At 46.5% G+C, this 16,117-nt stretch overlaps 1 protein-coding gene across 4 annotated transcripts in view; it reads left to right on the top strand.

Annotated features, from left to right (window-relative positions):
• The window catches only part of BTBD16 (BTB domain containing 16), a 68,864-nt gene extending 62,340 nt beyond the window's left edge, over positions 1-6,524 (top strand). For 2 of the 4 annotated variants that reach the window (XM_017872240.1, XM_017872241.1), the window contains exons 13-17: positions 655-726; positions 904-981; positions 3,265-3,363; positions 4,870-5,058; positions 6,382-6,524. In XM_017872240.1, coding sequence (XP_017727729.1) covers positions 655-726; positions 904-981; positions 3,265-3,363; positions 4,870-5,058; positions 6,382-6,450 — 507 coding nt within the window. In that variant the 3' untranslated portion in view covers positions 6,451-6,524. The remainder of the gene's footprint in view (positions 1-654; positions 727-903; positions 982-3,264; positions 3,364-4,869; positions 5,059-6,381) is intronic. The other 2 variants (XM_017872242.1, XM_017872243.1) reach the window with 1 other exon arrangement.
• Positions 6,525-16,117: the final 9,593 nt, after the last annotated feature.

The raw sequence follows: 16,117 nt of genomic DNA, 5'->3' as shown, positions 1-16,117 counted from the left end.
CAGTAATAAATGAGCATGTCTCTCTGTGCACCCTCAGCAACACAGAGCATTTACATTTCTAATCACTTTTCTTAATTGAGAAGGGAACAACGGCATCTCATTTTTTAACAGGCATTTCCTTTATTACTGGTGACTGTGAATGTTTTTCTATGTGGCATTTCCCCTTTGTGAATTGTCCATGCAAACTGTTGTAGTTCTTATGTGTTTTCAATCTCCCGTTTTCAGAGATGAAGAGGGGCAGTGTGTGAGTTCTGAAGAAGTATGAGTCACTAGTTAAAATTCAATCCTGCTCAACAAATACTTATTGTAATATGCAAGCCACAGTGCTCAGTGCTCCCCGCACCATAGATCTTGACTCCGTGGAAGGAGGTGCTTTTATGGGACATAACTCAGGACCATGCTCTAACAAGGCAGCAGAGGAGTGACAGAGAGGGGACAGTCTGTGCAGACATCTTGGGAAGTCCCCACCTCGCTCTTGGTCCTCTGACTCTGCCCACCTCCTTCCTTTTGTCCCCTGCTCCTACTGCCATCCTCTCGAATCCCACTCCCTCCCCGCCCCAGCCCTCACCTTGGAGCCTCCCATGAGGGGCCTTGCTTGCTCTTGATTTTGTGACCGTGATCATCTCTGACCCATGTACACATTTTATTTCCCAGGTGAGACTGCTCAGGTACTTTTCTGTCTTCTCCTTGCATCCTCTGAAAGCACTGGGCACAGCACCCGACACAGTAGGTTTTCAATAAATGTCTGTGAACTGAATGAATGGCTGAATGTGAGTCTAGAGGCAAAACTCTTTTTCAAACATGGCGAGGGGTGCAGGCATCAAGAAAGAGGCATGAAGATGAAGACAGGCACTCATGTCCAGAGGATCCCTTTGTGGTCAGTTGTGTGTGTTTTCCTTTCAGCTGGAGAATGGGGGCGACATGGACCAACTGAAAGATCTTAACACCCAGGCTGTGAGATTTGGGCTGCTTTTTAACCAGGTACTAAGAACTGCACCCAAACAAGGGCAAGAACTGTCTCTCTCGTGCTTAGTTAAGAACCTTTGGAGGGCAGCCACGATCACTTCTGGCTCCTGGTAGGAAAGTCAGGGGACCAGGAGAGAGAATCATAGGTGTCTCTCCTGCATGGTCATCAGCTCCCAGGAAATAAAATTCACAAGGCAGGGGCCTGGGACAGGTCATTTAATAATTACCCCACTAAGGGGACCAGCGATCCTGGTGGTACTGGGATGGAGGAGTTGCCCTGGGATGTAGGACTTCAATTCTAAAACCAGGAAAGGCCAAGGCAAACTGGGAAAGGTTGGTCATCCTATTTCTCACAAACACCAACAGTTGCAAACTGGCTCAACAAGAGACTCCACGCCAAGTCCATGTTTAAGCTTATAGGGGTGAACTCAGTCTGGGCAGCTATTTTGATAGATCTTAGAATAAAATTGCAGTGGGTCCAGGAGCTTGATTGCAAGGCATCTTGGCACTTCGTGACCAGGGGAGCGTTGGGGTTGGTAGCTGTGCTCCGTGCTGGGTTCCCTGTGATGGAAACAATTTTCCAAGAAATCATTGATCTCCTTTGATTATTTCAAGGCACCCCCGCAGTGATCTCAAAAGAATTCGTGTTTCAAGAACTAAGGGATGCTGAATGTATCATCAGAGAGACCCCTCTGAGTCATCCCTGGAGAGGCTGGCTCAGCCTTTTGGTTGCAGAGATGTCGTGCCTAAGTGGGCAGATGGAGATCACAGAGCCAGGACTTCCTGCACGTGCTATGAGTGGCTCTTGGGTCCATCAAATTGAAACAACATGCTTTGTTTCAAAGGTCTATAGACCACAGGTCATCTAAGAACATACCTAACCTATTCTTTACCTCACTAAGGAACATGAAGAGTAAATCATATTGTCACTGTTCAGTAGTTACTACTAAGGCTACTACTAACTTCTACTAACTGTACCAACTGTTTGTAGTGAGACCAAGGAGAGGAGGGTCTAAACCCTCCAGAAACACTGATTACCCGATCTCAAACCTTTTTTGCCAAGCAGGATTGCAGCCAGGGGACTGTGAATGTTGGGGTGAGGCATGGTTTTGGGGGTACACTGTAACTTTTGCAAACTTGATGGGTTCCTAGGGACCTGAGAAGGGAGATACAGGGAAAAATGAGGAAAACATAAAATAGAATAAATTTTAAATTGGAGCTGTGTGCAGCCTAAATATCTTCTTCCTTTTTGCTTTGTAATTTTTTTCTGTAGTATTATGAGAACTGAATTTTTTTTTTTATTATACTTTAAGTTCTATGGATATGTGCACCAACATGCAGGTTGTTACATATGTATACTTGTGCCAATGTTGGTGTGCTGCACCCATCAACTCGTCATTAACATCAAGGTTATAACTCCAATGCCATCTTCTCCCCCCTCCCCCTCCCCCCTCCCCATAATAGGCCCCGGGTCTGTGATATTCCCTTCCCGAGTCCAAGTGATTCATTTGGAGACCTGAAATATTTTAAAGAATAGGAATGAATCAGTCAAAGCTGACCTTCAAGGGCCACTGATGGCTTTTCCTTTAACAATAGTTCTAGAGGTAGCCTCCAGGGTTCACTGGGCAGTGGTATCTTCTTGCATGGTTGTTAAAAGTATATTTCATTCAAAATAATATAAGTTACACTTAAAAGCATTAATATGTAGTATAGAATTTTTTTAAACTCAGGTTGAAATTGCCATCCAATTTGGAGTGAATTTATTCCAAATTGTTAGCAGTAATTACTACTACCAAGGATTTCAGTTTCGCTTTCTCCATGTTTCCTACGTTAAAATTGCCGTTGTATTTTCACTTTCAAATCAGTTGCTGAATGAGTGACGTTTGTTGTTGTTGCTTTACTTTGTTTTATCATGTCCTCTTGACTTTTTTTTTTTTTTGGAGACAGAGTCTTACTCTATCGCCCAGGCTGGGGTGCAGTGATACAGTCTCCGCCCCCTGAAACCTCTGCCTCCCCCTATTCAAGCAATTCTCTTGCCTCAGCCTCCTGAGTAGCTGGGACTACAGGCACCCACCACCACATCTGGCTAATTTTTTTTTTTTTTTTTTTTGGTATTTTTGGTAGAGATGGGGTTTCGCCACGTTGGCCAGGCTGGTCTTGAACTCCTGACCTCAGATAATCTGCCTGTCTCAGCCTCCCAAAGTGCTGGGATTACAGGCGTGTGCCACCGCACCTGGCTGACTTTGAACACTAGATATTTCTCCCCCTTCACTTTGTTGTTTCTCTTTCCCAATTTAGGAGAATACAACTTATTCCAAAATGATTGCTGTATATGGATTCTTCTTCAAGATAACGGGACTCAGACATGATACTACCTCTTACAGTTTTTACATGCAGGTAAGGATAGAGTGCACGAAAGTCATGTCTCTGAAAGTCTTTTAGAGTTAGAGTCAATCCATGTTGAATTAATAATAATTGATTCATCATTAATTACTAATTGACATGAAATGTAAGTGCTAACCATGCTTGTATAGGTGATGTCATTTGATTTTTACAACCACCTTGGGAAGTAGGCATTGGTAGCCCATTTAGCAGATGAGAATCTGAAAACTGAGCGTCTTTGTGTTTATATGGCCTCTACTGGTAAAGCCAGGATTAGATTCTAGTCTTCTGTCTCCACATTGGGGCTCACTTCATCTTCAATTTATACAAACAATTCAGTTATTTTCCCATGAAGATAACCGGTAATGTCCCCAACTGGGAGAGGGGGTAATTTTGTTTAGCTGCAAAGTGGGCTATGGGCAGGACCCCAGGAAGGTGCTTGACTTCTCCGTAGTGCTCCTGCTGGACTTTAGGAGAGGCAGGAGAATGTCATGTTTAGGAATGGAGAGTCTGCAGGCAAATGGCCTGTGAGCTATACGACCTGGGCAAGTGCCAGGAACTCTCCTCTGTGCAGTTTCCTTACCTTTAAGACACAGAAGGTAACAGGACATACCTCACCAGATTGTTGTGAGTTTAAATGTGTTAATCTGTGCAGGGTGGCTTGGAGCAAGCTTGACACACAAAGCACCATGTGCATTAGGGAAGATGAGGAAGATGATGATGATGACAATGACAACTATGATGAAAGATCGCTGTGTTCCACTTAAGATTTGCTTACAAGTCTGTCTTCTCTAAACTGCAAGCTTTTGAGAGGCCATACCTTATTAATCTTTTTATTACTACTGCCAAGCACAGTACCGAGAACATAGAGGAGCTTTATTTTTTTATTTTTCTTTATTTTTTGAGATGGAGTCTTGCTCTGTCACCCAGGCTGGAGTGCAGTGGCACAATCTCGGCTCACTGCAACCTCCATATAAAGGGGCTTTAATGGCTGGCTGAATGAATGAATGGATAAATGAGTGAATTAATGCATGAATGAAGAAACCAGAGTATTAGTCTCAGCTTTGCTAGTAGCTCATATGTACCCTGGAGCAAGTCATTTCTCTTTCTTGGGCCTCAGCTCTTGGTCTCCTCAGTGGTCTCCACTGACTCAGGCATCTCCCTACACAATGAATTCTTCTGGGTGGAAGAGACGAATTATGTGACAACAACAGTCCAAATGCCCTTATTGAGTACTACGTTGGTTTTTTAATTCTGGCAAAGTCATCATAAAGCTTGACTTATGGTGTTTTTCTAGATTGGCCAAAGCCCAGGCCATCAGTCACTGGTTTATGTATGGTAGGGGCTCAAATAACAACCCACTCAGCAGCAGCAACTTTTAGGAGATGGTGCCAATTGGGAAATGCCCGCTTGCTGCCTGCACACATTATATACCAGGGTCTATGTGCCAGGCGCCGGCTTTCGCTAACTCTGGGCCACCCCGATTGCAGTTCCACCTGAGGTGGGTCACTCTCTTTGCAGAGAATAAAGCACACAGACCTGGAATCCCCCTTTGTGGTCTACGAGCACAAGCCCATCAGCCTGCGCACGGCACGCCTGGTGAAGTATGAGATCAGAGCCCAGGCCCTGGTTGACGGCAAGTGGCAGGAGTTCAGGACAAACCAGATCATACAGAAGTTTGGGTTGACCAAGCTATCCTGCAAAAGCCATGCAAGTGTTCATGTTGCCTTTTTCTTTTATTTTCTTTTTGCTCTTTCTCTCCCCCATCCTTTTGGGGATCACTGGCTTCTAATCTCCAGTGCTCTACACTGAAGATCCCTGGAAAATCCGGCTCAGTTTCTTAAGGATTATCACAGCCTCAAATAATGCTAAAGAGAAATCTCTTCTAGAATGAAAAATCACAGATATGGATAACCATAACCCAAATCAGACTGCCTGACTTGGGTAACACTAGATCTATTTTATAAGCATCAAAGGGTATTTTTTTTTTTTAAGTGAGGAGGCTCCGTGGAGCGCATTTGCCATCACTACCTCCACTGATGCCTATGAGTGACACATTAATTTCCCTGAAATCCACAGCCCAGACTCACCTGCCTGACACTCTGGCCCACTGGGGAAGGACAGGGCCCATCTACCTCAGTAGGTGGTTGCCAGCATCTAGGCAGATCCACTGCCTGGCCTGGCTTCTGACCAGAATAAGACTTTGCTACAAGCCAGTGAGTAATTCCCAGTCCTGACTGCACATCAGAATCACTTGGGGGCTTTATAACTACCAAGGCCAGAGCCCCACCCAGATCACCAGACTAGATAGATACTCCATGGGTCGGGCCTGGGTATCAGTATTTTTAAAAGCTTCCAGGTTATTTTCTATGATGTTAGAAATCACGGTAACAATTTCCTTTGTGGGGGCAAGGGAGAGGAGCTGGGAAATTAACTGACAGAGAACATGAAGGAGATTTCTGTGGGGCTGGAAATATTTGTCTTTGGTTTTTTTTTTTTGAGATGGAGTCTCACTCTGTCACCCAGGCTGGAGTGCAGTGGCATGATCTCGGCTCACTGCAAGCTCCACCTCCTAGGTTCACACCATTCTCCTGCCTCAGCCTCCCGATTAGCTGGGATTACAGGCGCCCGCCACCACGCTCAGCTAATTTTTTGTATTTTTTAGTAGAGACGGGGTTTCACCCTGTTAGCCAGGATGGTCTCGATCTCCTGACCTCGTGATCTTCCCGCCTCGGCCTCCCAAAGTGCTGGGATGAAATATTTATCTTGATCAGGGTGATGGTTACACAGGAGTGTTTACTTTGTGAGAATCCATCAAGCTGTCCTCTTCAGATTTGTGCACATTATTGTGTTTAAGTTATTCCTAATTTATTGGCAGTTTATTTCCAATACCCTGTGCAAGTTATTCTGATGTGCAGCCATCGTTGAGAGCCAGCATTTCCTACAACTGTTAGGCCTTCCTCTTTCCCCTTCTGGGGGGCCATTGTGTTTATCCTAAAAGTCACATTCGCTTGGTTTTGTTTCATGTTTTAGATCTTGAAAATCCAAACTGTGGGCATCCCAATCTATGTAAGTTTTGCATTCATCTTCCCACCATCCTGACAGTTTCCAGAAGAATCTGTGGGATTTTCCCCTCACTGGTCTGCATAAAAGAAAATAAAATGACATAAAAGGGAGCATTCAAGCATTCCGTTGCCTTTCCTAGTCGGTGATGGTCTCATTTGAACTTTTGTCCACATTTGTATCATTTGAGGGTGGAACGTGCCAGACCCAAGAGTGTATTTTACCAGCCCTGCCCCCACAGCACCCTGAGTCCAGCCCTAACTTTCTGCCCCCTCCCAGCACCATGGAAGCACCAGCGGCAGCAACAGACTGCAGCTAGGAGTGTGGAGGACTTCCCTTAGATGCAGCTCTGTCTGCTACACAGAACAACATGCCTGCCAATTGTCCCTGACAGTTTGGGCTCAGACAGAACAAGAGGTAGGAGGGGACGGAAGTGATTCTTAAGTACAGAGCGACTTATTTATTATCCCACCTTTTAAACTGAAGCTCTGCAGTTTGGAAGGAGGGAAGTATACAGCCTTCCTTCCCACTTTATTTTCTATTGCAGTGTCACAAAGAACCACAAATTTAGTGACTTAAGACAACACATTGATTACTTCACAGTTTTCATGGTTGAGGAATTCAGGCGTAGCTTCACTGGGTCCTATACTCAGGGCCTCATAAGACTACGGTTTAGTGGCAGGCAGGCTGTCTTCTCATCTGAAGAGATGGCCAGGGGAATTCATGTCCAAGTGCATTCAGGTTGTTCGCAGATTCATTTTCTTGCAGCTGTATGACCAAGGGCCCTGGCTGCTACCAGGGTAGAGAGAAGGCTGCGCAGGCCCTAGTGGCCGCCTGCAGTTCCCTGCCATGTGACTCTCTATAGACATTTCAAATCATGGCTATTTGCTTCTTCAAGGCCAGCAGAAGAATCTCTCACTCTAGTCTGCTAAGACAGCATCTTATATAACGTAAGGTAATCATAGGAGTGGCAGCCCCTCCCCTCTGCCCTACTTTCTGGACTAGAAGTAAGTCACATGTTCTACCCACACCCAAGGGGAGAGAATTATACAAGGGGTCACCTGAGGGTGTGTCCACCACACTGTATTGCCCATTGTCTTTGGAAAAGTGATGGAGAGTCGATGACGCTATGCAGACAATTAGGTGGATAAGTTTAGTCTAATAATCACCTTAGAGTCAGACACAGCTGGGGGAGCCTCCTTCCCAGCAGAGAAACCTGTGCAGTGTGACCTGGCAGGGAGGTGCAAAGGAACTGGGTGTTGGGAGCCTGTTGGCAGGTTCTCCCCGCCCTTCCCCAAGCCCTGTTTCCCAGGCTGCCTCACCAGCTTGCTTCTGGCCTGGTTCAGTCAACGGGAGGTGGGGATGAGAGCTTGGAAGACAGAGAACAGGAGAGGCCTGGGTAGTTTGTACCCTCTGGGCTCAGAGGACATTTTCCAGCAATAACTGTGTCTCCTTCCTCCGCTGCCCAGCTCATGCCCCAGCTCATGCCTGCAGCCTCCTGCCAGGGTTTCAGCACCCATCAAAGGTCCCTGCTTCTGGTTCTGATAACACCTCACCCTTGTGTCCCTCCAGAGTTTGGGGCAGTGGGGACTTCCTTCACTGCGGTCCCTGGGTCGCCTCATTCCCTGTTTAGCTTCGTGAGTTTTACTTCATCTGGGAATCAGTTCTCTGTATTATATTGATACTGTTTGAAACCCCTAGAGTAGTTTATGTTTCCAGGTTAGTCCCTAATGTAAAGGGTTTTGGTGAGTTGGCAGATGCGGTTCAGTGGGGTGGATGATTGGATAACACGGCCTCAGTGATTCTTCCCATCCCTGCGGGGCGGGGTCTAGGATGAGGCAAGTGAGGCACTTGCTTGGGCATATAACCCAAGGGGGCACTGAAATACTCAGTAATATAGATAAATGGTATTTTAATTCAATGTTTTAAAAGACCAAAATCAACACACACAAATCTATGACAGAACTTGGTGAAATGTCGTAAGGTGAACACACCCATATAACCAGCACCCCAGATCAAAAACAAAAAGAACATAACCAGCACCCCAGACACCCCCAGTGGACCCCCCAAGGTGAATACAACACCAACTTCCATCTCCATGAATTAGTTTGGCCCTTTAGTTTGAATATCTTACAATCTGGCAGCGCACACTCTTTCATGCCTGCATGCTTTTGTTCAGCATCTCATTTAAGAGATTCCTCCAGGTTTTCACCAGGAGCTGTAGTCTGTTTTCAAATAACATGATAGTTTCACTTTTTTACTTTTTAAAAACTAAATGTTACTTCAATAAAATAATACATGTCACAGAAAAGTGAGAAAATGCAAAGAAGAAAATCAAACGGCCTGGGACTGCCGTCACTGAGATGCTTGGTAGGCGACTTTCCAGGAGGAATTTTAGGTGCATTTACAGTTTTCTTGCCATTTAAAATGGGATTTGCAGTTCAGAGTCTCACTATTCTCTTGAGAGAGCTAAACAGGATGGCAGGGTGTAGTGGCTCATGCCTGTAATCCCAACACTTTGGGATGCTGAGGTAGGTGGATCCCTTGAGCCCAGGAGTTCAAGACCAGCTTGGGCAACATGGCGAAACCCCATCTCTACAAAAGATATAAAACTTAGCCAGGCATAGTGGTGCGCAGCTGTAATCCCAGCTACTTGGGAGGCTGAGGTGGGAGGATCATTTGAGCCCAGGCAGTTGAGGCTGCAGTGAGCTGTGGTTGTGCCACTGCACTCCAGCCTGGGCAACAGAGCAAAACACTGTCTCAATTAAAAAACAAAACAAAACAAAACAAAACAAAAAAACGGGGAAGGCGGGGGAGGTTGAACAGGATAACAGGATGATTTCTTTAATAGGGAGCACAGTGTTTGCGGAGGAAGGAGATGGTGTTTTTTGTTTCACCTTCAAATTGTGGGGCATCAGAAAAGTCACTTGTCACTTATCTTCCATGACTGTCACTTTCTTATCTGTAAGGGAGACATAAACTGTCCCCTCTGCCTCCTTCTCAGGGCTGTGAGCCCCGCAGGCAGCCCTGTACGTAAGGCCCTTTTAGGGACCAGCCCCTGTGCAGGTGCCTGGAGGCTTGGTGTTACTGGCTCAAGCAAAAACGCAACCTTGTGGCATTTTACCACAGTTCTATAGGATAACAGGGATGACAAGAACTGAAAACACTGACAAGCAAATCTGCAGATGTCTAAGAGAGGAGAGGTTGTTTGGAAGCGTCTCTGAAACATGAATGATTGCCCAGTCTCTAGGGGAAACAACTGTTAGGTATTTGAAATATGTAAACTCATTCGCCAGGAGTTTGCAAGAGTGGGAGAAACTTGCAAAGCAGTGATGCCAAAAATGTGTCTGTAAGGTGAGAAGTAAAGCAGAGCAGGGAATATTAGGGAGGGGCTGGGATGGGCAGGAGAAAGGCAGCCCTAAAACCTGGGGTGAGGCTGAGGTGGCAGGAGGAAGGCAACCCCAAAAAGACAGGGAAGGACTGAAGGCTTGGGCTGCCTCCCCCTCCTCTTGACCTGGCAACAGGAAGGTACCAGAGGCAGTAGGACTTGGGGTGTCAGGGAGGGGCCCTGTGATGTCATTTTCACCCCCTAATAGTACAAGGGGGGAAATGGAGCCCCAGCAAGCTGGAGTAATGATTCTGGTGGGAAAATGCTTACTAAGCACCATCTCACTGAATCCTCCCGACCCCATGAGGTAGGTGTATTTTCCATGTCTGATAAGAAGGAAACTGAGGCCAGGCCATGGTGGCTCACACCTGTAATCCCAGTACTTTGGGAGGCTGAGGTGGGTGGATCACTTGAGGTTAGGAGTTCAAGACTAGCCTGGCCAACATGGTGAAACCCTGACTATACTAAAAATACAAAAAGTAGCTGAGTGTGGTAATGTGTGCCTGTGATCCTGGCTACTTGGGAGGCTGAGGTGGGAGGATTGCTTGAACCAGGAAGTTGGAGGTTGCAGTGACCCAAGATTGTGCCGCTGCACTCCAGTCTGGGCCCAGATAAAGTAAAGTAAATTTATTCATCCAAGGCTCCTCAGTGTGGCAGAGCTGGGAGTCCAGCTCAGGCCTGGCCACAGGCCTGTCTGTTTCTAGCTCCCCTGATGGCCCACTGAGAAGAGTGGAAATGTTTTAGGGTGTTTAATTCAAATATTTCTTGAACATCTATCTGTTCAAAAGCAATGTGCATGGAGCATCTGCTGCACGCGAGGCCGCGATGTGCACGGTGTGCTCCATATGATATCTCATTTGATTATGATGGGGCCTTGAGCAGGGGCGAGTGTGGGAGAGTGGCACATACCTAGGCCTGGAAGGATGGTGGGGGGGGTGGTGTCCTTGCAGGTGGGGATGGAGGGAAACAGTACACAGATGGTGTTCCAGCCCCATGGCTCTAGGACTGAATATGCATCTGAATTACCTAGGACCTTGTACACGTGCAGATCCTGGGCCCTGGCTGAGAGAGGCTGATTTTGAAGTCTGAGAGACACTCAGAAATCTGCACTATAACAGGCCTCCTGGGGGATGCTGATGCAGGGTGTCTGTGGATCACACCCAGAAACTGATCTGTGTGTCAATTCCACAGCAGGGTTTCTTACTGTGCTCCACACACCCAATTGTCTTCCTTACCCAGTGCCAAAACAAAATCCAAACAATAACAAAAAACCTGTGAATTGACTTCACCACACTGGCTGATTCGAAACAAAGCAAAACAAATTTCCTAGAATATGAAATAAACAGAACTTAGTAATGAGGCCCCTCCTGTGGGTGAGCCATAATTCACAGTCACAGTTCACCCCTTTCCACTAGGGGGCATGGTCCACCTCAAAATTTTAGTGGCAAAATTTGCAACCTAAAACTCATTTTACAGCAGGGAGTCCCCTTGCTTTGTGGTTGAAAGTGAGTTGTACATCCTGGGAGAGGCTCTGTTTATCCAAACATCCACAGTATGCACATCATAAAATCTCTGAACTTGAGAAGTGTTAGTTTTGAGACAAAAATTCCTAAGATAATTTTACAAGCTTTTCTTACAAGGGAGAAATTCGTAGAGATTCAAGGGAGAATTTGAATTTTAAAGCCCAAAGTCCCAATGCCCAAAGCAGTGGCCATGAGCAGTGGTTAATGAAACATCTTATGTACCATGTCTGAAATGTCTCGTTCACCTCTCCCGATGCCCACCTTTCTGGCTCACCTCCTGGCCCCTCCCCTTCAAAGGGGGAGATGGCCCTGGACTAATTTGGTGCACACACACCAAGTCTTTTGGGTTCTAGAGTACAACTGACCTGTGTTTGAGTCTCAGCCCTGCCCCTTACCAGCTGTGTGGTCTTAGGCAAGCCATCTAACCTCTCTGAGCCTCAGAGACTGATCTGAGATAGGCAATCAAACTCATGGTAAGAATTAAATAAGTTGATGTGATTTGTAAAGCACCTACCACATAATATGTGCTTTGTGCAATTTGTTCCTTATTGTTTCACCCTTATTGCTTGGAGTCAGGTAGTACTTGTTGAAGGCCAAAATGGTTGCTGTGCGATCTTGGGCCAGTCCCTTTTCTTTCTCTGGGCCTACTTCCCTTTATGCAAAATGAAAAGGTTCACTCAGGTGCTCTCTGCAGTCTTTTCCGGCTGCAATCAGCAGATTCTCAAATTCTGTGAATATGGAAAAACATATTCACATGTGAGTGGTTGAGCCTGTGAACCAGAAGAAGGAGGATTTGGAGAAAGGAACTGTCTTATTTTCCCGTGGGCTCATCAAAATGGGAATGAATTGGAAAGAGTAAGAGAGGGTTTTTTCCTTGCCCTCTTTAGAGGGTTTTGCATCCTGGAGACTAGTATGTCTTGTAATTCCGGGGAAGAGAGAGTTTGTTCTTGCTCTTGTAAGCCTAGGCTACTGATTGGGGTTGGCCAAGCTGTTGGGGAGACGAGTGAGCTTCCCAGGGGTGACCTGGATACCAGAAGTCCCAGGCCCTGCTTGAACATGGGGGTAGGTGTAGGATGTGGGGGATTGGGCCTCTGGGCCCTGAGGCCTTGAGAGCTGGGGAAAGAGGTTCTCGTGGAGGAGAGAGAGACAGAAGAAAGCTCTGTGAGACAGACCCTGAGGGCAGCACCAGCCAACAGAACTTTCCACAACGATGGAAATGTCCCATATCTGCTCCATCCAATGTAGCATCCGATGTGGTATTCGATGTGGCATCCGATGTGGTGTCTGATGTGGTAGCCATTAGCCATGCGTGGCCTTTGAGCACTTCAAATGTGGCTGGAGCAAACTGAGAAATTGAGTTTTCAATTTTATTTCATTTTAATTCATTTAAATTTAAATTGCCATAAGCTTAAGTAGAAGAAGCACGGTAACAACAGCACCCAACATGAAACCAGAACTGGATGCTTCCTGGCTTTGCAGACTCTCTGGGGTTCTGAACCTCTCAGTCTCTTCCCAGGCCCCCCACGAGTGGAGCCTCAGTGGCAGGCCGTGCCCATGCCTGAGGCTCAGCCTGAGGCCACCTCAGACTTCTTTCTGGAGAAAGCCTTGCTGCAGAAAAGGAAAGTTCCCATGCTGGGGAAGTGGAGCTCAGCTCTGTATTGATATTATTCTTATCTTGCTCCTTCTACTTGCGCTAACCACTTAAATTTAAATAAATTAAAATGAAATAAAATTTAATATTTCACTCTTAGTCACTCTAGTCATGTTTCTTTTTGTTGTTTCTTAACTCCTCCTTGCAGAGGAGCGTTAACTCACAGGCCGTGTGCCCAGAGTCGGCCAAGCCACCCTTCAAGTGCTCAGTGGACTCAATGGCTAGTGGCTGCCCTGTGGGCATGGCAGATGTGGGACAAAGGGCTCCTATGGCTGCCCCTCATGACTTTGAGCTTTGTGACTTTGAATGAGTCATGTGACCTTTGTGCTTTTGTTCCTTGGATTTACTCACGCCATAGATTTACAGCGAGCTGCTGCAGGCCAGGCTTTGGGTGAGGTTGCGAAGGCGAACAAAACACACAGTCTCTGCCATCTTGGAGCCTACAGTGTGTGGGGAAAGACGGTTATTAGTGGAATATGCACTAAAGAATGCCTGGGTGCCCTGAAGAGCACAGTTTCCAGAGAGCATAAAGCAAAGAAAGCTGACCTGGATCCTGATGTGGGGGTCAAGGCCCAAGGAGAGCCCTCCCAGGGGAAGCAATGCTTACACGGAGAGCTGAAGTAGGAGTGGGAATTGAAACAGGTTTAGGTGAGGATGTAGAGAAACGACTACTCACATGCTGCTAGTGAGAGGGTGAAATGGTGCAGTTGCTTTGGAAAACTGGTGGCTCCTCAAACAATTAACGTACAGTACCATGTGACCCAGCAGTTCTCACCTCTAGTTACATACCCCCGAGAAAATGAAAACGTATGCCCACCCAGAAACGTGAACATGAATGTTCATAGCAGGGTTATTCACAATGGGCAAAACAGTGGAAATTAGCCAGGAGAAATGGCGTGCACCTGCAAAAAGGGTGAGGTGCCTGTAGAAAGGAGGTTGGTGCATGCCTATAGTCCCAGCTGCTTGGGAGGCTGAGGTGGGAGGATCACTTGAGCCCAGGAAGTGGAGTCTGCAGTGACCCGTGATCGCACTACTGGACTCCAGCCTGGGTGACAGAATGAGACCACCCTTTACAAAAAAAGAAAAAAAAAGTTCTCACTTTGGTAGCAGATATACTAAAATTGGAATGATATAGAGATTAGCATCACACCTGCACAAGGATGACATACAAATTTGTGAAATGTACCATGTTTATAATAAATTTTTTTAAATTAAAAAAAAGTAAAAGAAAAAGAAAAAGAGAAGTGGAAACAACACGAATGTCCATCAGTGGATGCATGGATAAACAAAATGTGATTTATCCATGCAATAGAATATTACTCAGCCCTAAAAAGGAATGTAGGACTGGCACGTGCTACGTGGATAAACCCTAAAAAGATCATGCTAAGTGAAAGAAGGCAGTCACAAAAAAACACGGTTATGTAACTCCATTCATACGAAATGTCCAGCGAAGGAGCGTCTACAGACAGAAAGTAGATTCGTGGTTGCTCAGGGCTGGAAGATAAGAGGATGGTCACTAAAGGGCACAGGGTTTCCATTTCAGGTGATGAGAATGTTTTAAAATTGAACGATGGTGATGATTGGACAACTCTGTGAATATGCTGAAAACCACTAAACTGTACACTTAAGTGGACGAATTGTGTGATACGTTAATTCTATCTCAATAAAACTGGGGTTTATTTGGAAAAAAAAAAAAGAAGAGGAATTAGGGGCTCGGGAGAAGATTTAAGCCCAGACAACGTGTGCAAGTGAGCCTCGTGCCTTTAAAAAAACACAGAAGGCCCCAGTGGTCAGAACCAGCAGAGCCAGCAGCAGAGGCTGGAGATGCGGGCAGCCGGGACATCCCTGGGTTTTGGTGTCCTTCTCAAGAGCACCTAGTATTCAAGAGTTTCAAGTCTGGGGCTACCCTGATGAAACCTGGGTTTTGAAAAAGTTATTCTAGATGCTGTTTGCAAGCAGAGGTGAGGGGAGCTTGGGCAAAAATGCCAGGTGTCAACATGGTGTGAGATGTGTTGTGGGTGAGCAATGACTATCTGGGCCAGTGGTGCAGGGGTAAAAGAATTTACCAAGACAGTTGTAGAGAATGAAAGGCAAATTTACTAGAGAAAGTATGAAACTATGTTGTGAGAATGCAATGGGCAGGCCAGCAGAAGAGGAGCTGACTGCAAGGAAACAAAGGCTGGGGGGAGATTTTATAGAATAATGCTTATGCTGTGTGCCGAAGAGGGCTTTGTGCAATACTGATAATGCAAGGTTGCAGGGAGCCAACTTGCAGGTGTCTGGTGATAAGTTGGGTGCACAATAGGTACCTGTTCTGGGCCATGAAGAAAGGCAGATTTGCAGCTTACGGAGATGCCCCACGTCCCCTGGTGGGAGCTTTCCCCTGCTCCCACAGCCTGACTCCTTTTCCCTTACCAGGACTCCACAAGGAGGACAGGCTGGGGGAGACGTAGAGCTCAGCCCCTGACCCATCCCAGAGAGGGAGGGAGAATCCCTTAACTTCCCTGCATGATTCCTTAACTTGCCCTGGTCCTGAGTTACCATTGAGGGGTGTGCCTGTGGCCCCTTGGGGCAGAAAGCTCCTCTGCTATCACATATCACAAAGTGGTTGTACCAGTTTGTTTAAAGAAACACATTCCCAAAGGACACTGGCTGGTGGCAGTATAAGTTGGCACTGCCTTTCTGAGGTCAGTGTGGCAGCATATTAGAAAAGAGCTTAGGATGTTAATTACTCTGGTAGATCATGATAATGATGGCCCCGGTGAATCACACCTCCCTGTGTCCACACCCCTTGGCTTTGTGGTGCCACCCATCAACAGATGGAGTCCATTTCTATGTCCTTTTGAGTCTGGGTTGGCCCTGGGGCTTGCTTTGGCCAATAGAGTGTGGCAGAAGTAACACGATAGCATTCAGCAGTTTGGCGCTCAGTGTGCCTTGGAGCTTCTGCTCTGGCCGCTTGGAGACCTGGGACCGTGTAGTGCAGGTCGCTGCTAACCTGCTGGAGGGTACGTGGCCATGTGGAGGAGAACCTCAACCCGACCACCAGCCCCAATTGCCACACATGTGAGTAAGGCCATCTGAAACCTTCTAGCCCAGTCGACCCTGCTGTGGAATGCAGCCTCATGAGTGACTCCAGAAGAAACT

Source organism: Rhinopithecus bieti, unplaced genomic scaffold (genome assembly GCF_001698545.2).
Source record: "Rhinopithecus bieti isolate Rb0 unplaced genomic scaffold, ASM169854v2 scaffold_6710, whole genome shotgun sequence".
NCBI lineage: Eukaryota > Metazoa > Chordata > Mammalia > Primates > Cercopithecidae > Rhinopithecus > Rhinopithecus bieti.
The sequence above is the reverse complement of the archived record's forward strand: the minus strand, read 5'-3'. Positions and strand labels throughout refer to the sequence as shown.